Source organism: Orussus abietinus, unplaced genomic scaffold (assembly GCF_000612105.2).
Source record: "Orussus abietinus isolate OABI.00-Male unplaced genomic scaffold, Oabi_2.0 scaffold219, whole genome shotgun sequence".
NCBI classification, from domain to species: Eukaryota; Metazoa; Arthropoda; class Insecta; order Hymenoptera; family Orussidae; genus Orussus; species Orussus abietinus.
The window spans coordinates 98,769-120,815 of NW_019394479.1; the positions used below are offsets into that span (position 1 = coordinate 98,769).

Genomic DNA, 22,047 nt, shown 5'->3' on the forward strand with positions numbered 1-22,047 from the left:
GGCCGCGGCACGGGGGATTTCGTCGCTTGCCACGTCGAAGGAAAGGGGCCTGGAATGGACACGATGGACCGGGACGGTAATCCGAGAGCCGGAGGAGCGTCACGCGCTTCAAGGACGCGGATCGCGATCCGTCGCACGATAATGTCGCTCCGGGCACCGCACTAGCGCTGTAGCGCCGCCATGCCGGTCAGCCCCGCTCGACGGCGCGAAAAAAGCGCCAATGGCGACGCCAATCGGAGGCGCTAACTTTGCTGGAAAATGGGTACCGTAAGCGTCCCACTTCTTGCCGGAAGAAAACGCTCCGGAATCCAAGTTGCGTGGAATGCACACCGAGCGAGCCTCCGTCCTCTCTCGCACGTTTCGCGACGTTTCTCAGCGTTTCTCCTGGCGGTCGCAAAGCGACACCCCTGTTCCTTAACGCATTCGCGACCGCTGACGTGAATTCACGTCATTTTAAATTCTATTCCTGATTGCCGCTGACGTGGATCACGTCCATAACGATACACGATACAAGTTTGCGGCAACCAGTTTCAGAATTTCATTATTTCATTACATTCGCGACCGCTGACGGGAATTCACGTCTTTTAAAATTCTATTCCTGATTGCCGCTGACGTGAATTCACGTCATTTTAAATTCTATTCCTGATTGCCGCTGACGTGGATCACGTCCATAACGATACACGATACAAGTTTGCGGCAACCAGTTTTAGAATTTCATTATTTCATTACACTCGCGACCGCTGACGGGAATTCACGCCTTTTTAAATTCTATTCCTGATTGCCGCTGACGTGGATCACGTCCATAACGATACACGATACAAGTTTGCGGCAACCAGTTTCAGAATTTCATTATTTTCAACGGTATTCAGAATTTGAAATGGAAAAAATTTGCCGGTCGCGAATGTGTTAACATGGCATAACACGCGATCTACCTTACCAACCGATGTCGGTTTTGAAGAGATACTTGTTTCTTTTGCGCTCTTTAGTGTTTTGTGCGGAAAGGGGGTTAAGTGCGACTCCATGTGCGGGTGGGCGCGTTCTCTCTCCCTGACAAGGAATGTATCCCAAGTCGATCTCTCCGATTTCATTTTTTTTATAATATGTTATCGTAGACTAAAAACTAAACGACACGTATTTTTTTTTGATCTGCCATTAAACACTTTAAGGGAGTCAAATCACCATCCAAAGTAAGGCATGTTAAGGGGCGATTTGGCAGTTTCACCCACAAGAACATAATATTTTTTAACCAATCCACCTGGAAAAGCTTTCTCATAACGAGAAATGAAAAGTATAATTACTTCAATTAAAAAAAAAAAATTATGGGGTGAGCCACCTCTTACAGGTCTTACTTTGGATGTTGGTTTCACCCCCTTAAAGTGTCTAATGGCAGATAAAAAAAAATAGGTGTTGCTTAGTTTTTAGTCTACTATAACATATTATAAAAGAAATCAAATCGGAAAGATCGATCTGGGATACCTTCCTTGTAAGTGTTTACCTTTCTTTCTCTCGGAAATTGGTTTTAATTGTAATTCATAAATTTCCATAAATTTAATTACCGTTGATGAATATGTAAAGAAACTGTTGTATTCCCCCAATAATGTTACAATTGTACGGGTGAGATAATTAGATTCGATAACGCGTTCGGTAATTCGGTGATGGCAATTGGTACTCCATCGCAACAGGAAAATGCAAACGGATTTATCTCTGAAACGACCCAAGAAAGGTTTTTTTCGTATTGTCGTATTGCAATGCGCAAATTGCATTGTCGTATTGCAATGAGCAAAACGTGAGACGGAATTTCATTTAACTATCCTAGCATAAAGCGATAATGTGACCGAATAATGTCCGTTGATACATCTCTGTCCCTTCCACTTTCTATTTTATTCACAGTTCTAATTGTTAATTGTATCCTTTTATTAAAAAGAAAGAAATTGTTTCGTTTTGAAATTGTACGTAAATTCAAGCGAATTTCCTCGAAGCCGAAATGATCGACAATTCTTCCACCAACGACACACTAAGAATCTTGAAGCAACCACTTCTTGGAGGCAACAAAATATGACTCATGCTGTTATGTCAACTTGGAATTGATTTCCGCCGCTTAAGCATCGTCGAAGCAAAGCAATGCAATCAATCCAATTCGAATAGGTTCGACAACGCCACAGACATGTAAATAGTATATCGAACGATTGGCTGATATTCGAAAGGAGCTCGGTTTTATGCACGTAGGAGGATAGGCTTTGCATTAATCTCCGGGTTTAGCCATACACTTGCAAAGTAAAAAGAGATGCAAAATAGCTTATTTTCAGAGTCAGCTGGCATTTGTCGATGTTGATTCGAAATACGCGAAGAAAAAGTAGTAAAATGAGAATCTGTTGAATTTATACATACCAAATTACATGTAGGACATAAAAACAAAATGACTACGACGATAAAACAAATTTACAATGGAAAGACAATATTACTGAACAATTCTCTCTCACGATTACAGAAAAAAAAAAGAAGATTAATTGATATTGCGACTGATGTACATACAGCCGTCCCTTAATTTACGTGGAGTATCCGTTCTGCGTGGATTCGTTTTACGCTAATGAAAATCGCGTAAATAAAGTCTGTCCGAACAAAAGAAAAAAGATCGAAAGTAAAAGTTAGTACATATTAGTTTTAGAAATACATATTTATTTCAAATAGCTTAACAAAATAAAATAATGACGTTTCAAAACCGCGTAAATTGAGGGAGGGCTGTACTTCTAGACAAGGTAACAGTTCTCTAAGAAAAGATTCATTACTACATAAGTCAGTAATAAAGGCATTAGTTCAAGTGTTTCGAAATTTATTCAGTGAATTTTCAGGCCATTGATTACAGCAAAGTATATCGGATGATCAGTGTGCGGTATTCCTACCTACTGAAAATCATTCCAAAAAATTCCGAACCTCATTTACAGTATGAAAATACTATGAAAAGTAAGATAAAAATATGTTTATTGATACACTGAGAAAAAATTACCATTGAACCAAAGAAATATTTCTTTGGATAGTATCAAGGAAATATTTCGTTAATTCTAAGAGTAATTATCTGACTCAAATAAGCTCGAATAAATTGAATGCAACATTTATTCGGAATTATGACAATTTATTTGAGTCAAAAAATTACTCTTTGAATTAATGAAATATTTCTTTGGTTCAATGAATGTTTTTTTCTCAGTGTACCATTGTTTTACTTGAAAACCAGTGAATAAATATTAAAACTGTACAAGTTTCGTCATATTTTGTTATTGGACTAGTTTTTGAAACTCTGTACCATGAATGCTGTTCTCCACATTTGTATGTGAACTTTTATAATTTGCATTTATTATTAGATTATTTAAACAATATTACCCACCGCCTATTCAATTTAATAAAAAATAAAAAAGAAATCTACAGGAGTATAGTTTAACCGCAATGCTGCATATATTTACGCACGACTACGTTTGGATGATGAGAAAAATGAAACGTGATTATGTATACAATCATCATTGGATAACGAATGATGACACTCTACAGATTCGATGGAATCGTACTCGACAAGCAATGATATGATAAGTACGGTAGAGGAAACCGGGGCAAATTGACCATATTTTCCGATAATATTTCATTGTGAGGGAGATAATAAGAATTTTCGAATATATTATACAATCGAAATGTAAGACATTCAAGCTCACTAATTACAGTCCAAGATTCTTTAAGCTAATGTAAAAAATTACAGAAAAAGTTATTTATGCCCTCCGCGTACGGGGTAAATTGACATTGGTTGTGGTAAATTGATATGGCTTAAGATCCGCACAGACTTCCCGTACAATTTAAAGTACTAAATCGCAGTTATTAAAAAACATTGTTTTTATTACTAGCAGGAAAACGTGAATTCACAAATACGTAATAATTAATCTTTTTAAATTTGTTGATGATATTGCTGTCGAAATTTCTTCCAAGGCCATTGTCGATGCCCGAGCCCCACCAAGACGTAATTCCAAATAAACATACGCAGCAAAGCCATACCGTCAATTGTCTTCATTTCCGAGCAGCAGCGGCGAGAGAGATTTGCAGTTTTTCGTGACATTCAATTCCCCAATTTGTCCTCCATACCTAGCGGCGAGAGTGGTTTACACTTTTTCGCGACATTCGATGTCCCAACTTGTCCCCCCACACCTATATCGGAGAAAGACTGAGTTCTGCGCCAAAAAAGATTACGTCGATACGCCGTTACATCGCCACGTATTTCACCGGCTGAATCAATTTTGCATCTTTCTCCCATTCCTTGGCACGGTCACGAGGTTTACATCGCTTCCTCCAGAGCCTGCAGAGTGTATTCCTCTATGTTCGAACCTCTCCCCGACATCGATTCCGCGCCTTTCCCCGCGACCCACTCGGTCGGATAGCGCGCTGTCGCTGCCTACCGTACCGACCACTACGCGGCGTTGCGAGCCACTTTTTTGAACGCTCCACGGCCACTCATGCTTTCGCGCGAGAAGAAAGGAGCTCCGGTCGTGCTCGTTCTCGCGCAAATTCCCCAAGGACGCGCGTGCGAGCGAACGTGCTCGCGCACACCATCGAACGTGGCCGGTGGCGCGCACGGACGGACAGCGCCGGACAATTAACTGCGTCGCGACGAGCAGTCGCCCAATCGCGCGGCGACCGATTAGCGGGTCGAAGGTGGCCCTCGGGAGGAGGACCCCGGTGCACCGAGGACAGGTCGACTGGTCCTTTAAGGTGAAGTGAAACCCCCTTCAAATTAGTCGATTTGAATACACTTTTTTTTAAGGGTATTGGACCAAATTGTCCAAAACTTTGACACATCACTCCTGATCATCTAAGAATTGTTCCCATACATTTAAAATTTGGATTTTTGAGAAAAATGTTCTAACTTAGCCAGGAATCAAAATGGCGTCGAGCTCTCATATTTCGATCAATATACAATTACCGAAGGCTCTGATATGAGAATCGAAAGGGTCAGGACAATTTTACGACGATTTAGAACACTCTGGTAATCGATAAACTCGCATTTGAACGGGATAAAGGCAAAAAAAGTGTTGTATGCGCTTCGATGCTAAAACGATGGGAATACGAGGTCTCGGAGTGAAAATTTAATTCACCTGGAAATCACAGATGGCGCAGGGGGTTCCTCTGCAGTCAATTAGGGCCCCAGAAAGCATGAATCCAGAGGATTTCTGGAGTTTAACTTTGATTTCTTTATAATTATTGTACGAAAACGACAGGTGGAGTATGCCATTTGGTACGATACCCAATATAATTCGACCCAGCTGTCAATATAAAAACGAACGTCGGCAACGTAGGCATTTAGAAAAATCTTCTTTATTGCCGTCGATCAAGTTCCTCGACGTGTTCCACTTCACCTTAACCCTTTGCACTCCGTTGTCCCCTCTGAGGGGGCATTTTAAGTCTAGATGAGATGGCGTGGAGTGCAAAGGGTTAAAGGTCGAGCCGCGCACCTAGACTGCCGATCGGGAAAAATCGGATAGCGGTATCGGATAAGCACATCCGACCAACCTGACTTGGTATGAATTTTTTACCGCAATCCCGGCTGCGGACCGATTCCGGGTGGACGAGGGCGCACCTCGCCGTTTAAAATTTCGCTCTTTCTTCGTTCATTTGGGCCGATGCGAGCAAATGCGTGTAAATGCACTTTAATCTTAACCCGATCCTTCTCAGAGACCAGCGAACCCGGACCACAGCCAACACTCGGACGCAAAGGCGAGGCGGAACGCGAGCGAGCCGAGCGATCAACCTGGATCTCCCCCAGGATTCGTCGTGTTAAGGTGATATGAAAGTATCATTCTATATATCACGTTAAAATATTTATAAAACTTCTCTCTAAACCGGATGCACCGAATCATTTGAAACTTCGACAGGTAATTACGGAGGCTCTAAAGAAGAACGCGATGCTCGTGAAATTTCGTTATTCCCAAAAAATGTGATCTCGGTTCTAGTCTGGGATTAATAAGAAAACTTTTATTTGAAAAATTAAATTTCATGAGCAGAGCGTTCTTCCTTAGGGCCTCCATAATCACCTGCTGAAGTTTCAAACGATTCGATGCACTCAATTTGGAGAAAAGTTTTATAAATGTTTTTACGTTTTGATACATATATATAAAGGGTCACATATATGTATGACCCTTTCATAACATCTTAACAATTCAATGACCCACGATGCTGTGGGACTTTATTTATGTAGATATGCCGAGGGCAAGATCGCCCGGATAACTGGTGCGGTCGGATAATGAGATTTTAATGATGCCCTCTCTTAATCAATGACTTCGCTTTGGGTAACAGAAGCTCACGTTCGGATAAGTGGATTCCAAACCGTTGACTCTTATCACCGTTTGCTTCCTGATCCGTTCTTTTCGTTTGGACGAAGCAAATGCCCTCATCGACTGAAGTGCCGTTCGAAAATGTGACAATAAATTGGGTAGATCAGACATCATGTAACGTGAGATCTGGATAAATGAAGGTCTACTAGATTGCGTGTTATCAGCCCTAAAGGACGAGATCCTTCAACGTATCTGCTTCTGACGTTAGATCATGCCTATCCGTTAACACATTCGCCGTAACGCTGCACTACTGGCCGCGAATGTGTTAATAAGAAATGATGAATAGTTTCGTTCCAAACCGTTCCTAATTCTAAAGATGTGAGTATCGGGGCATTCCTGACGGGAGACCGACACAACAAAATTGTAGCTCACCGTCTCTAACGAAATTACTTATGTATCTGCGACTTGAAGCGGCAGGAAGCAAGACACGGGGTCGTATCACAAATGGAGTCTATCAGCGAGGCCACAGCGGACCCCTCAAAAGCAAGACACGGGGTCGTATCACAAATGGAGTCTATCAGCGAGGCCACAGCGGACCCCTCAAAAGGTCGCAAATTTAGAAAATTCACAATTTCGAATGGAAGTGAACGGAGTCGTACTTGTCGATTGACCCAGCCTCCAGAACGGATTCCCGAATATCGTCGTTTTCATCATTCATCAGATCATGCCTATCCGTTAACACATTCGCCGTAACGCTGCACTACTAGCCGCGAATGTGTTAATAAGAAATGATGAATAGTTTCGTTCCAAACCGTTCCTAACTCCAAAAATGTGGGTATCGGGACATTCTTGAAGGGAGACCGACACAACAAAATTGTATCTCACCGTCTCTAACGAAATGACTTATGTATCTACGACTTGAAGCGGCAGGAAGCAGGACACGGGGTCGTTTCACAAATCGAGTCCATCCGCGAAGCCAAAGCGGACCCCTCAAAAGGTCGCAAATTTAGAAAATTCTGAATTTCGAATGGAAGTGAACGGAGTCGTACTTGTCGATTGACCCAGCCTCCAGAACGGATTCCCGAATATCGTCGTTTTCATCATTCATCAGATTATGCCTATCCGTTAACACATTCGCCGTAATGCTGCACTACTAGCCGCGAATGTGTTAATAAGAAATGATGAATAGTTTCGTTCCAAATCATTCCTAACTTCAAAAATGTGAGAAAGACACAGGGTCGTTTCACAAATGGAGTCCATCCGCGAGGCCAGAGCAGACCCCTCGAAAAGTCGACAAATTTAGAGATTCTCAATTTCGAATGGGAGTGAACGGAGTCGTACTTGCCAATTGACCCAGCCTCCAGAACGGATTCCCGAATATCGTCGTTTTCACCATTCATCAGATCATGCCTATCCCTTAACACATTCGCCGTAATGCTGCACTACTAGCCACGAATGTGTTAATAAGAAATGATGAATAGTTTCGTCCCAAACCGTTGCTAACTTCAAAAATGTGAGAAAGACACGGGGTCGTTTCACAAATGGAGTCTATCCGCGAGGCCAAAGCGGACCCCTCAAAAGGTTGCAAATTTAGAGATTCTCAATTTCGAATGGAAGTGAACGGAGTCGTACTTGTCGATTGACCCGGCCTCCAGAACAGATTCCCGAATATCGTCGTTTACAGTCGACGAACGTTGGACACGAGGGTTTACCCGGGGAGAGTGGCGTCAATCGGTGAAACCGGAACGCGCCGGTGTCGAGCATTACCGCACAAACGGGCCAAACCAGGTCGTCCAATCCGTTTCCTCCACGATTCTTGGCTGGTTCTCGAAGTCCGCGATGGAACGCCTATAATGGTTCCCTCGCAACGGGTTGCAATAATCACGGAGAGCAACAAAAGGGTTGGACATATCCCATCGATATTCTGGAATATACCCCCAAACGAAACTGGGCTGTGTGAACCTGGAATTCAGTTTGAGGCACAAACGAAATTAACAGGCTTATTAGAATGTTCCTATGATGTAGATGTTTGTGTCATGTTGAATTTTGTTTGTGGTATTTTTTCTACAAAAACCAAAACAGTTCAAAAAGATAAACAAATTCCGAAATCTTGGAAATTTGGATTTTTCGACTCTAATGGGTTCTCTGACTTTAGGAAAATTCAGAGCCTCCCAGAACCTCAATAACGTTAAAATGGTAATTTTCGAAATTTGTTTATCTTTTTTTAACCCTTCGGCTACTAAGAGCGCCTAAAGGCGCCCGACGTTTGGTCCAATATTGCCTGCGCGGTCAGACGAATTTCGCCCATATGTCGAAACGTCTCCGTGTTCAAAGAGTTAACAGCTTTGGTCTTTGTAAAAAGAAATGCCACAAACAAAACTCAACATGGCACAAACATCTACATGACGGAAACATTGAAATAAGCCTGTTAATTTTGTTTGTGCCTCAAACTGGATTCTATGTTCACATAGCCACGAAAATGCTATAAAGTTGATCGGCGGACTGACAAGGTGGTTCCTTCAAGATGGATCTCTAAGACGCCGCCTATAGCGACGAATAAATTAGCAAGGGTCTCTCAAATGATCGATAATAAAGGTGGAGCGTAATCGAAATAGACCTGGTCGTTAATCAGTCGCCGTTTTTCTCAAGCCTTTTCGCTGCTCAATGGGATCCCGCGATAATGGTTCCGTTACGACGGGCCTTGAATAATGCAAACGTCGGGGTCAAAATACAGAAGTCATAACAGAGGAGGTATGCACTGACCCCAAAGACAAAAATATCGCCAGAATTGATCGATTTAGTATAGACGGAAAGAACCTCATCGGTGAAACCAATGTCGGTCGAAAAATTCTCGATGAATTTGGAAGATCGTTAAGGTGATGTGAAAGTGGCGTCGGAGGTTTTGTTTATAAAACTTTTCTCTCAGCTCGATTTACCGACTAGTTTGAAACTGTACAACGTGAATAGGGGACTATAAGGAAGGTCCTAAAACTCATAAAATTTCAATTCTTTTCAAATTTGTTTATAGGTATTTTAAAAATAGTTTATAAAAAATGAAATTTCGCAAGTTTCAGGACCTACCTTAGGGTCTCCATGTTCACGGTTTAAAGTATGAAACAATTTGAGACATCCAGATCGTAGAAGTTTTATGAACGATTGAGCTTTCGAATGCCACTTTCACATACCCTTAAGGTGAAGTGACTTGTATAGATTAAGGTAAATTCATAAACGTATCTAGGGATTGCCTAATGTGCATTGTTTAAACTTGCATCGTATGTTTGCAATGTAGCATTGGGTATGCAATCCAATGTTGTACCCAAAGCAAAAGGCATTTTAAGGTGAAGTGAAACCCTCCCTCAAATCAGTCGATTCGAATACAACACTTTTTTTAAGGGTATTATACCAAACTGTCCGAAACTTTGTCACATCACTCCTGATCATCTAAGAATTGTCCCGAGACATTCAAAATTTGGATTTTTTAACTCAGCCCAGACCAGATCCAAAATGGCGTCGAGCTCTCATATTTCGATCAATATACAATTATCGAAGGCTCTGATATGAGAATCGAAAGGGTCATGACAATTTTACGACAATTTAGAACACTCTGGTAATCGATAAACTCGCAATTGAATGGGATAAAGGGAAAAAAAAGTGTTGTATGTGCTTCTATGCTAAAACGATGGTAATACGAGGTCTCGGAGTGAAAATTTAATTGACCTGGAAATCACAGATGGCGCAGGCGTCCCTCTGCAGTCAATTAGAGCCCCGGAAAGCATGAATCCAGAGGATTTCTGGAGTTTAACTTTGATTTCTTTATAATTATTGTACGAAAACGTCAGGTGGAGTATGCCATTTGGTACAATACCCAATATAATTCGACCCAGCTGTCAATATAAAAACGAACATCGGCAACGTAGGTATTTAGTAAAATCTTCTTTATCGACGTCGATCAAATTCCTGGACGTGTTTCACCTCACCTTAAACATCCGTGTAGAGAGATATGCAATTCCCGCGGAGTTTTTCTTTTTCCCCGCGCTTCTCAAGAACATCGATAGGAAGAATCGGGAAACTTCATTAATCTAGAAGATCCCTAACATTAAATTAAATAAAACGAATCGGTTCGCGCGTCGTCTCATGGTACATCTAGGACTACCTCGTTAAAACAACCAAAGAGAGAGAAAAAAGAGAGAACGCGCGCACTAAACCATAAACGGAGCAAAACAATCGGCTCGTTTTGTCGTTGCCGAGTCTCTTATTTTCGTCTCCTCCGCCTACTTGTCCGGAGGTTTGGGCTCCCTATCATTTGTGGCCTAAATAAAACTGATCCCAAACACGTCGTGTCGCCTTCGCGTCTACAATTACCAACGGTTAGAATTTTATGCCGATAGGAGCACCGAACCCTGGGAGACCCGCACGGAATATATCAAAGACTCGGGAAACTTTGCCCCGCCATTTGCAGCGAAGATAAACACCGCGATCAATGTAGTATCGCTGCGACTTCGCGAGCAGGGAGGAAGTAAATGGTAATAAAACTCCCACCCTAGCGCTGCGCACTCCTCGGGTACTCTTTTGATTTAAAATTAGACCCTACCGTAAGAAACACCCGCACCCAGCAGTGTTCCTCCTTCGCCGAAACTCCAGCCCCTGCCCACTAACTCGTGGCTCCGAGCAACACGTATATTTACCCATAAATATCCCCCCCCCCCCCCTCCAAAATCGTTCAACCTCGTCTCGGCAAAGTGGAACGATAAGGGATTCCTAACGAAGTACCCCTCTTCCGGATACCAAACCACTCGAGGCGACGTCCATCTCCCTGCACATTCGCGACGAACCTTTCCATGACGGCGACGTCGTTGGGCGAGCGCGCTCGCTCGCTGCGTTCCATTTTCTTCGAACGTCGCCAACGGGCTCCCGTCACGGTGTCGTCGCCACCGCGGGAGAGAGTCACGGAGGGAGTGAGAGAGAAAGAGGGCGCTCGTGCGGGGAAAAAAGAGAGCGCGGGGCGTACTTCTTGAAATAGCAGCGGTTCCATGCGCGTACCGTACGGTCGGTTATGCCTCTGCGTTAAATCATCGACCGACCCCTCCAGTGTCGTCGGTTCGGGTGCCCTGAGACGCGACAAAGGTGACGTCGGTGGTCGAAAGGTTGAGACACGCGGTGACACGGGCGCGCGACGTCACGTGGCCGCCACGGCTGCGTACGCAACTCGGAGGAACGACGACGCACGCGGACATTCGCGGACGTCGCGGCGGGACTGATCGCGAGGGCCGAGCCGGCCGAGCCACAGGTGTCATCGGTTGGCTGCGCCCCCGCCACCTTGCCTCTCTCGCGCTCGCTCCCCCTCCACCGCTCTTCGCGCGCGCTCCGCCCGGCGCGTAAGATATTTGCGAGACTCTCGCCGAGCCTCTCGCGAGGCCCGCCGTGACACGTAGCACGCGCATGCGGCCGCAAGTGGGACCGCCGGCTACCGAAAGCTTCCCTCTCGCGCCAATCGATAAGGCACGGAGGATAAAGGTCGACGGAGCAACAGGAAGGCTGCGCCTGAGACCAGAGCGAGAAAATCAGTTAAGAGTGAAAAAAATATATATAGAATGACCCTTTCATATGTGCCCATAATTATGAAAGTGGTCTAAGTCATATATTTTTTGTTTCGAAATTACATTGAATTAATTTCCTTTAAAATAATATGGCGTGAAATAACTGATACTCATTTTTTTTTTATNTACGTTACCTATATTACGTACAGGAGGCCCTAAGGAAGAACGCGATGTTTGTGAAATTTCATTTTTTAAAGAAAATCTCTTTTTTTGGTTCTTGTCTGAGATAAATAGACATTTTTTGTTTGAAAAGTGAAATTTCACGAGCATTGCGTTTTTTATTGGGGCTTTTATAATCACGCGTTGAAGTTTCTAATTATTCGGTGCACTTAATTTGGAGAAAAGTTTTATAAATATTTTTACTTTTTGGTATGTATATGTGAGACTTTCATGTCGCCTTAATGGCCACCGTTTGCAACTGTATCGAATTTTCTTAGGCTTGGATTCATCGAGTCCGTTGGGCTCGTCATCGTTACACTTTCTGTGCTTATACATGTAGAGTGAAAAGTTGATTCGCGTTAAAGAGTGAAAGAATCAATAATACTGTTTAACAATACTTTTAAATGAATTAATAATACTCATGTAACGAACTAGAATGTAATGGAATTACCAATATGTCTGACGTTTTCTCAAACCTCTAACGGATCCTGGTGAATTCGATCTCGCATCGATTTCAAATAATTTATTTGTCTTTAATAATTGTTTATATCACGTACCAGATTTTTGAGCGCGATCCAACATTCAATGCAAAATGTAACATGGTTTTCATTAGTATTCTTGATATTCGAGATCCACTTTGTCCATAAAATACTTTTAGTAAAATTTTATCCACTTAATATTAATTGGCCATCATTTGGGTTGCGTTACTTATGGTTTTTACAAAATCAGTTTTACCGGAGCCAAGAAATTTCTTTAGCAAGAGACGTTTAGATTGCATATTTTACATTTAGAAGTAATTAATTTATCCTAGAAAGTAAATTTTTTACTTAGCGTATCATGGAGTCGAGTCATTATTTCGTTACATCATCGATCACATTATCAATACCAAGCTAACTTATTGCTGGATATCTAAAATACAGATTCCACTTCCTATGTTTTTCCTTGGATTAATATTAATATAATAGTAACATCCGCAAGCTTATTGTAACGACACTAACTTTAATCCAAGTTTTTACTTAAAATTCAAATGCAAATAACTAGATCGTAATTTTACATAAAATTAAAGTAGTAAATAAATAGAAGGAACTAGGACGTTTCAATCGTGCTATCTCCTAGTACAGGACACTGTTATTCGTCGTCATTAAAATCGTATTGTACGGCTGTGATTAAATTTTCTTGGCAAATTGGATTTATGCTGTGCTTTTGCGCTCACTATCGATTGCTATCTCTTAGATATTAGAATTGCTCTATGATATATTTTTAATTGGCACAATGTCTTGTCTCTTTTGCCTTGAAACTTTCTGGCACGTGCTCTAAAGATAGTATGCAGTAAGTACATCACTCCTGTGTGCACATGAATTTGCAAAGCACACGTATGCGTGGTTGATATACACGTGACACGCAAAAAAAGTGGTTAATACGTTTCCATAAGCATCGATCTATAAAGAAAGAAAAGAATGAGGGCAACTTTTTAAGTGCGTGGATGCCTGTTCATTTAAAGGTGATTTGGTCTAGGATTGAAGATTAACATCAGTTTAATGACTATGTCATTTAAATTTTTGTGATACCGTTATAATACCGCCGTAACATAGTTTCACTACGGATAACGATTCCCCGTGAATAGCCATTTTTTAGTACAGAATATGAAAAGATAAAATTAATTACCATTTCCATTTACATAAATTTGTAATAAGTAGGTATATTAACAAATATAGAAACTATAAGAACTGCCTTTTACTATCACTTTATTTTTATTTACTTTTAAAATAAATTCCCCGCTTACTAACTTTAAAAGAGATACAAATTGTGAAATTTATTTCAGCAGTTACCATTATTTCTTTAACACCTTGTTTTATAATTTAATTCGAAATACAGAACGTTATAATGGAGCATACTCTGTATGCATATCACAATCCTGACTTGCGTTTCTTATGTTTTGCGCATAAAACGTGTCATGAGTCTCATGCGATATTATATGATAAAAGATTACAGTAGACTCCCGTATAACGCGAGTTCTTACAACACGAAATTCTATTACGCATCGAAAATATTGTAACTACTATTTTCATGTAACGCGATTCTTCGTCCAACGCGCCAAATAACAAAAAACATTTTGCGCGTTCTATGAGAAAAATTCCCGTACAGCACGATTTCTTATAGCACGTAGTGTATTAACCGCATTATACGGGAGTCTACTGTAATTGAAATCATTCAGTGAACATTTTTTATTTTTGTCTTGTTAATGAAAGAGGAATGCAAACACCCTGCCTTTGATATCAATAAACAAATTTTATTTTCTTGGGGCCAATTTCACAGACTTAATAACGTTAATGACGGCATTTTAAAAGGAAAAAAATAATCATTATTTCAGTCGTGCTTGTTCAAATTGAGGAACATGAACAGGAAAAATTGTATTGAGCGACAAAAAATTACCAGTTATTTATATTATCTGGACGAGAAATCGCGCATCTTTTAGCAATGAAGATCAAGTATCCGGTCAATAAAAGAGAAAAATGATCACTGTCAGTACTGATTATACAATAAATAGTTATGTTGTCACTCCAGACCACCAAAAGGCGCAAAACATTTCCTTTTGCTCAGATATGTTACCGCATGACCTCGAAGCATTTATTTAATCGTTCAATTTGTATCTTCCACTGCCTCGTCATCATGGAATTCCCTACTCTTAAATTCCATTGACAATAGAAAAGATATTACATAATTATATAAATCAAGCCAGTGCAAAAAACAAAAGAGTAAAATGGCACAGGAGCAGCACTCGAAATCGGGAATAATTCAAATAGATATTTATTCAAAAACCAGTGTATCTCGTGACAAAACATATAACGCGTATTGTCGAGGCAACGTATATACGGTGCGCTCGTCCACACATACTTTGTTCTTCGTAATAGTTATATATTCTTATATGCTTGTCTGTATGTATATTATTTTAATAATTCTATAGCATTCATCATTTTTCCTTACATATACAATGGATCATTGTAACATCAACTGTGTCGGTAATGCATATTTCTAGTTACATACAGTATTGATATGGCGCGTAGCCGATAGCAGTGCGGTACAACGCTATTCCCTATGAATTCCTCGGATCGACTTCGCCTAGTGACATTGCTCGAGAGAAGTGTTTCTCCGTTCTAACGGCCATCCTTGATCGTAAGGTATGAATTAACAGTCAATTTTCAATTGGTCTACCGCCGCAATTAAACAGAATAGAACAAGTTAATTCCTTGGTATTATTTGCAGGAATTAACCGTCTCCGCGCGCTTCAGCAATCCTTCACGACCTATGTCGATGTGGACAATATCTATAACCGTATAGAATCGTAACGAATCGATGCTACTCTTCCGTGTAAAATCCTTCTGTAGATTTATCTTTTCCCATCTGACGCAATAAAAATAAGCAACTTTTCCATTTAACAATGGTACCATTAATCACGAGCGATAAGATTTAAAATTAACGCGAATTAAGATTTGAAGAACTGGTATGGGCACGGAAGGGATAATATAATCGCTCCTCGCGCTTTCTTTTCGACATTTTTGTGACGATCTGGATGTGCATAATTGTTATTAGAGTATTGCTCGGTCGAGCAGAAACTGCGTTGCACTTTTTTTCTCCGTAGAGGTTTACAGCGATAAAAAGGAAGGTACTCGTCATCTATTTAAGAAATACGATGGGTAACTCTTCGCATTATATTCATTAAAAATCTGCCGCTCTAACAATGATTTGCTCGCGTCAAGACTTCACTTAATACCGCGCAGTTTGACAAGGAATGACTGGGAGATGACCGATCATACCGAGTCGTTGAATCGCAGATATTCGCAGGGTCGTCCAGACACATCTGTATCATTACTACTGCAAACTATTTTATATACTTTAACTGTTATCAGATTGGGCCTACATGAACGCACGAAAGCAAAGTGCCTTCTTACATGTTCATTGTACATTGTTTTTCGCTTAAATCGCCGATACCGGTGTTGGTTGGTTCGTTCGGCATCCTCAATTGATTCACTTGACGTCCACACTCTCATTTGGCTTTTCGCGTGGTTCTCGGTCCTCACCAATTTCGATATATTTCTTTTTTACAATTAGCCACTACTCCATCAGGGCGGAAGTGTGCGATAGCTCGTGTTTGTACAATTGCACGAAGAAAAACGTCAGTATCCATCTAATCATGGTTCAGATCCGTCAGCATCGTCGCGTATACATTTGTCAACGTCTTTCATCCTAACATTCCCGGCTTCGCTTGAATTTCATTGAATTTTACTGGAGTTCTGGTCCACGAAAAACATGGATCGATCAAGGCTTGAGTCCTACCGGAAGTATCCCTTCAAATAGCATCGTAAGGCACATTTTCGACACCTCCCCAAATAATTCCCCGTTAACATTTTCAAGCTCCGACAGGCGGTGAGTCGAATCAGTTGAGAGATCGTCGCTATCGCGAGGACGCGAAGTGACAACTATCCAAGGAGATGTGCCTTATCGTCGCATTCGCCGAGAGGCTTCTGTCGTCCTTCTCCCCGTCTCGCAAATTCGCCCGCGTAACAATTCTCGTGGCCGCGATACAGGAGGCAGCTTCCTCGAGATAGCGTTAGTACGAGCAAAGTGATACGCGATTTGCGAAGAGAGAAAGAACACATCCCGTCCGCGTTAGCAGTCTTTGTCACTTTGGTGAATCGTGTACCACCCACTCCGTAACGCCGGGAAACAACGGTAGGTATTGCAATAAATATGGTGTAGCGAAGGCCTGATTGCGACGACTGCGACCCGTTAGAACCTGGCCCTGATGTAAACCGCCGAGGCATCGTGCTGTCCATATCCCAGACGTTTAGCGTGTTTGTAGACCTCGTTCGCTGCTGCTGCCAAAGGCAACGGCTGCTCCAGCTGATCGCTCATTCCCAGCGACAGTCTTAGATCTTTCTGCATGTGCTGCAGCGGAAGCTGCGTCGGAAATCCCCCTTCTATGATAGCTGTAATCAATAATGCACGGTAAGAAGGAAATACAGAAATGCTTAAAAACTGTTATGAGTCTAGTTTCTTTCGACAGAAGAACCAAAAAATGGTTTTACATGTGTCATTTGATGGGTTAAATAGTACTTAAATGCGGGGCCAAACGAAGGACTTCTCGTAACAAGGTACTTCGATTCGAGAGGCAGATTTCATTCAACTGTAGCAATCATTTATCACAAAGTAAGGGTATCCCTTCCTTTTCTAGGGAATATCAACACGAGGGTGGACGTCTGTAAAGATAAGTTCTACCGAAAAGTGTAAAACAACCAAACTGAAATTTTTGTTACCAATATACCGGGTGTTTCAGGCCTCGCGGACAAGAAATATATGGCGATAATCTCTATATAATTTTGGAAAAAAATATCCAATGCATAGTTGAATCCAAACTGTAGTTTCATAACTACTGTGGTTTAAATTTAGCCAATCACGAAGTAGGATTAAACGTTAAACGGTGCTGGCACAAACGTTCTATTACCTGTGTCGATAATAAAAAAGGTAATGATAAGTACATGCTGCATTTCTAAATTGCATTTAGAGAGATTTGAGCCTCACTTCAAAACGACACGAGTAATGAAATGTTTGTACCGGCACTGTTCGGCGATTTGCCACATTTAAACTACTGCAGTTTTGAAACTAGAATTCGGATTCTAGTTTGCGTTAGACATTTTTTTCCTGAATTAAATAGAGATTATCGTCATATATTTCCTGTTCGCGAGGTCTGAGACCTTCCGTACATGTAAAACAGAAGGTAGGAACATTAAAAGGATCTTACGGTACAATTGCATTAATATAAACGGTTATAGATTGGACCCATTAGATCAAGTTTCTAGTACGAAAAATATAGTCAAGTTCGCCTTAGCACATCTCATTACCTCTTCCCTTGTCCAGGATTGCTGGACAAGCGAGGGACGTAAGTTCCAAAACCTCGAGGACGTCTTTCTGTTGCAGTCCGGCTCGATCGGCAAGGGCCATACTCTCTGCCAAGCCGGCCAACGTGACTCCAGCCATGAGTTGAAGCACCAGATTCATCTTTGAAGCGTTGCCGACCTCTCCTAAGTAGAAACTGTTTTTTCCCATTGCCTCGAAGCAGGATTGACACTCGTCGAACAAAGATCTGTCGCCTGCAGCCAAAATAACCAGGGTGCCTTCCTGAGCCTGAGTCTTGCTGCCTTGGACTTGTGCTTCCAGATAACGTCCACCCTTTGCGTTTATGGCCTCGGCAATGTCTTGCGACGTTTCGGCGTCAATTCCCGTCATTTCCACGTACCCCTTGTCCGGTGAAATTTCCATTAGAACGCCGCAATTGCCGAAAACCATCTAAAAAAAACCAAGAATTGCATTTTCACGTTGTTTAAAAAGTTGCTACTATACGTGTTGATGTATTCGTGAATGTTTTACGTACATCTTTAGCGGCTTGGGGATCGGCTACGCAGGAAAATGTTATGTCCGCTGCAAGCACCACGTCCGATGGTGTAAGTCCTTGCTCCGCTCCAGCTTTAACGAAATCGGTACACTGGAAACAGTAAAATAAAATTCATGAATATATTGTGTGATAAACTGAACAATGATGATGCTAATCAAAACGTTATTGTACAATAAATGTAATTTTTCGCTAACTTGTACTGGTTCTAAGTTAATACACAAAAGGTATCTTCCCCTTATTTGTACTTTTCACTAAGAATATTATTTTATGATGACGTCTAACTTTTGTTATTAAGAATAAATACACTATCGTAATTATGGCATTAGAATTTTGAAAAGTTATCGTTGAAAGTTTAACGCACGTACTCGGATAACTGATACAAGTTACGCGATGTTCCGACCATTCTAGTATCTTTGAACAATTTTTGCGTACAATGTTGATCGTTTTTTTAAACATTTGTCAATGTCTTATTGTATTTATATCCACCGATCGAGGTTTGTGATATATTTCATAGTACGGCCCTGACTTATTGATTTGTCTGCGCCATCTATCCGGCAGGGGGGAGACTCGCTACCCAATAGGAGTACCATGCGCCGCCGAGAGATGGCGCCACAGCGGGCAGCACCCGCTCCGTCGAGTCGACGCCCGTACAAGGACGGAAGGCGTTAGCCAAGCGAGAAGCAACAATGGCGTCCAATCCACATCGCCAACGGACGCCAAGCCGTCGCCAAGCCGATGTTCTCGACCCACAATTCACCCTGAACGACAGAATTCCATCCAAATCGTCATCGCCCCATCGCCGCGAGCCTCAAAATTACCCAGCGGCCCATCTAAATTCCTCGGTCGGTTTACAACGATGGTTGGCAACGACATAAAATGGCGGCCCTCGATTACCGAATGGACTTTCAGTCCTGTTCAGGGCAAGCGTTATCAAGTCGCCTTTCAAGACCTTGGCTGTCCGTCGTAAATTGAGTACACACGCGCACACCGCGCGCGCGTCGATAATCGAGTAAACGGCTCGATCGAACGCTCGAGAAAACATATTGGAGCATTCTCGAAACGACCGCGAACGTTCCCCTGTGGGCTCCGAGTGAACCCACGCGGCTCTTTTGCGTGGCCTTCTCGTTACGAGCAGGGTGCGCGCCCTTCCATAACGTGGGCATCATTCATTCGAGGGAGACTCGGAAACTCCGATTCTTCCGTACTCAATTCACCCTCGTCTTTCCCGTTGCGCTACTCGGTATAGGCTTTGTAGACGCAGGTGTTCATCGGGCGCGTGACGTAACGCGTTTTTTCCATCGCTAAGCAGAGTCTTTTCGAGCCGCGCGGTCTGCAACCTTTGGTCGCACGTTTATCCGGCAGTCGATATGGCCGACAGAAGCGCCCGCAGATTCTTCAAAAAGTGTAAGCAACCGTATGCATCATTCAAAAGAAAAGAACGTGCGTGCACGCATCCGAGCTCGGTGCGTTAACGTCTTTTCGGAACTCCGTATGAAGTTCACTCGATAAACGCACGCGTAAACTCTTCGGTGGCGGCTCGTTGCTATCGCGTCGAGCCGTTACTCGGTTCAGGCTACGCCACCGGAACGGAAGCACTGCCTCGCGTAAAGAGAGAAAGCGTGGAAGGAGCGAGAGAGCAAGACCACGAAACCGGATGGAATCGCGGGTGAGCGAGCTCCGAGCTAGCAAGAGAATCTTATATCGCCTGACGTGTATTTTGCGTACATTCGGCGCGATGGTTAATTATTTTTTACATCATCAAGAGGCAAACAATTCCGTTGATTTTGTGATTTTTAACGCGCACGTTATGTCCTGAGGATTAATAATAGAAATCCCCCCTCCCCCCGGGGAAGGGGGTTATTTCCCTAGATGATATTAATAGAAGCGTTATACAAAGGTAACGCTTCTTCACAGGAAGACAAACAAGGTCAAGAAATATAAACTACTATGGCATTCGATGTAATGATCAAATACTCAAATTCGCGTTACGTAATCCAATAAGTAACGTACGCTGGGAAGCATCGTCTTCGGGTTTATTGTCTATACTTTGAAAAAATATTCGATTTTCCCCCCAGCACTTTTTATCTTACTGATGTAATTTTAATCCCCTTCGTAATTAGCTGCTTTTCGAGAAGGTACCATTGCTTAACGTCTTCGCCTTGCTTTAACAACTTTGCAAGTATTTCATTAAACAGTTTTTTTTTTTTTACGTGTACGTCATCGTAAATGAGGCAACTCGTCACTTGTTTGTTCTCTCGGGGTTGTGTGGTGTCGATCTTTGCGCGCGCGAGATAAATATCCGAAGCCTACCGAGAGGATCTTCGGGAACTCTCGTAACTTTATACTCAATATGCAATCAGGCTTAACTCTATATTATACATCACGAGGTCAGCACAGGTCACTGCCCCACCTCTCGCGTACCAACGAGATAACAATAAAGGGAGGAGAGAGTGTACGCATTTCGGCGGGGTGCATACTAATGCACTGGAATGTTGTGTAAGCTCAACTGCGTGAACCTCATACGAGCGACGGCGTCGCGCTGTTTCTTTCTCGCTCGTTCGCCCGCCTATATACCCGCTCGTTTCTAATTGCGGCGCCGTTGCCACGTCGCCTCTTCGCCGCGGATCGGCTTCGGCCCGCATCGCTCGGAACTGTACACTGACGGACATGAATGCCTCTTCTTCTCGCGCCGGTGACATCGTATCCGCGAGGAAGGCATTCGCGTTCACTGATGTACATCTGACCATGCACATTTCACGCCTGGACATTCCAACAGAGAGAATACTTCCGGGCGGGTTATATGACGGTCTTTATTTCAAGCGAACATAATTTACTCCCCAGATGTTTACGCGATTACGTTGGGCGTTTACGCTCGTTCAAAAACGGAGTATGAATTAAGGTGATGTGAAAGTGGTGCCAAAGAGGTATCGTTTATCAAGCTTTTCTACAAACTGGGTGAAACTCGCCTCGAACTTGACAATCTGAATATGGAGGCTATAAGGAAGGTCCTGAAACCCGTGAAATTTCTATTTTAAGCTAATTTGTTTATGGCTACTTTCAACAATTTTAATAAGAAATGAAATTTCGCGAGTTTCAGGATCTACCTTAGGGTCTCCATATTCACGTTTTAAAGTATGAAACGATTTGAGACACCCAGTTCGTAGAAAAGTTTTATGAACGATTCAGCTTTCGGATGTCACTTTCACATCCCCTTAATATAAAATATCATTTGTAGATGGGGCCACCATGAGCATAGATTGTACTGATTTATTGGTTTTGTCTACTATTTATGAGACTTTTACAAATTCTTTCTGCAACGGCGCGGGTCGCTTGTGTTTGGGAACTCAAGGTTTCGAGATAACGTAGATATTTTCTTTTGAAATTTAATTTCCTTGAAGATGCTTCAGAACTTTACCTAGAATCTAGAATAACTCGGCGAACTTTGCAAGTGCCGTGCACGTTTCCGAGCTCGTGCTAAAGGAGATGTCAAGGCTATAAAGAGTGTTATAAATATTTAGAATATTTTGCTTCTTCGTTG

The 22,047-nt window shown here is 42.2% G+C and overlaps 1 protein-coding gene across 1 annotated transcript in view; it reads right to left on the minus strand.

The window, feature by feature from the left end:
• Positions 1-14,843: 14,843 nt before the first annotated feature.
• The window catches only part of LOC105696091 (putative oxidoreductase GLYR1 homolog), a 46,727-nt gene continuing 39,523 nt past the window's right edge, over positions 14,844-22,047 (minus strand). Inside the window, exons 8-10 of the mRNA XM_012418271.2 lie at positions 18,489-18,599; positions 17,959-18,403; positions 14,844-17,046 (exon numbers count right to left, since the gene is read on the minus strand). Coding sequence (XP_012273694.1) covers positions 16,847-17,046; positions 17,959-18,403; positions 18,489-18,599 — 756 coding nt within the window. The 3' untranslated portion in view covers positions 14,844-16,846. The remainder of the gene's footprint in view (positions 17,047-17,958; positions 18,404-18,488; positions 18,600-22,047) is intronic.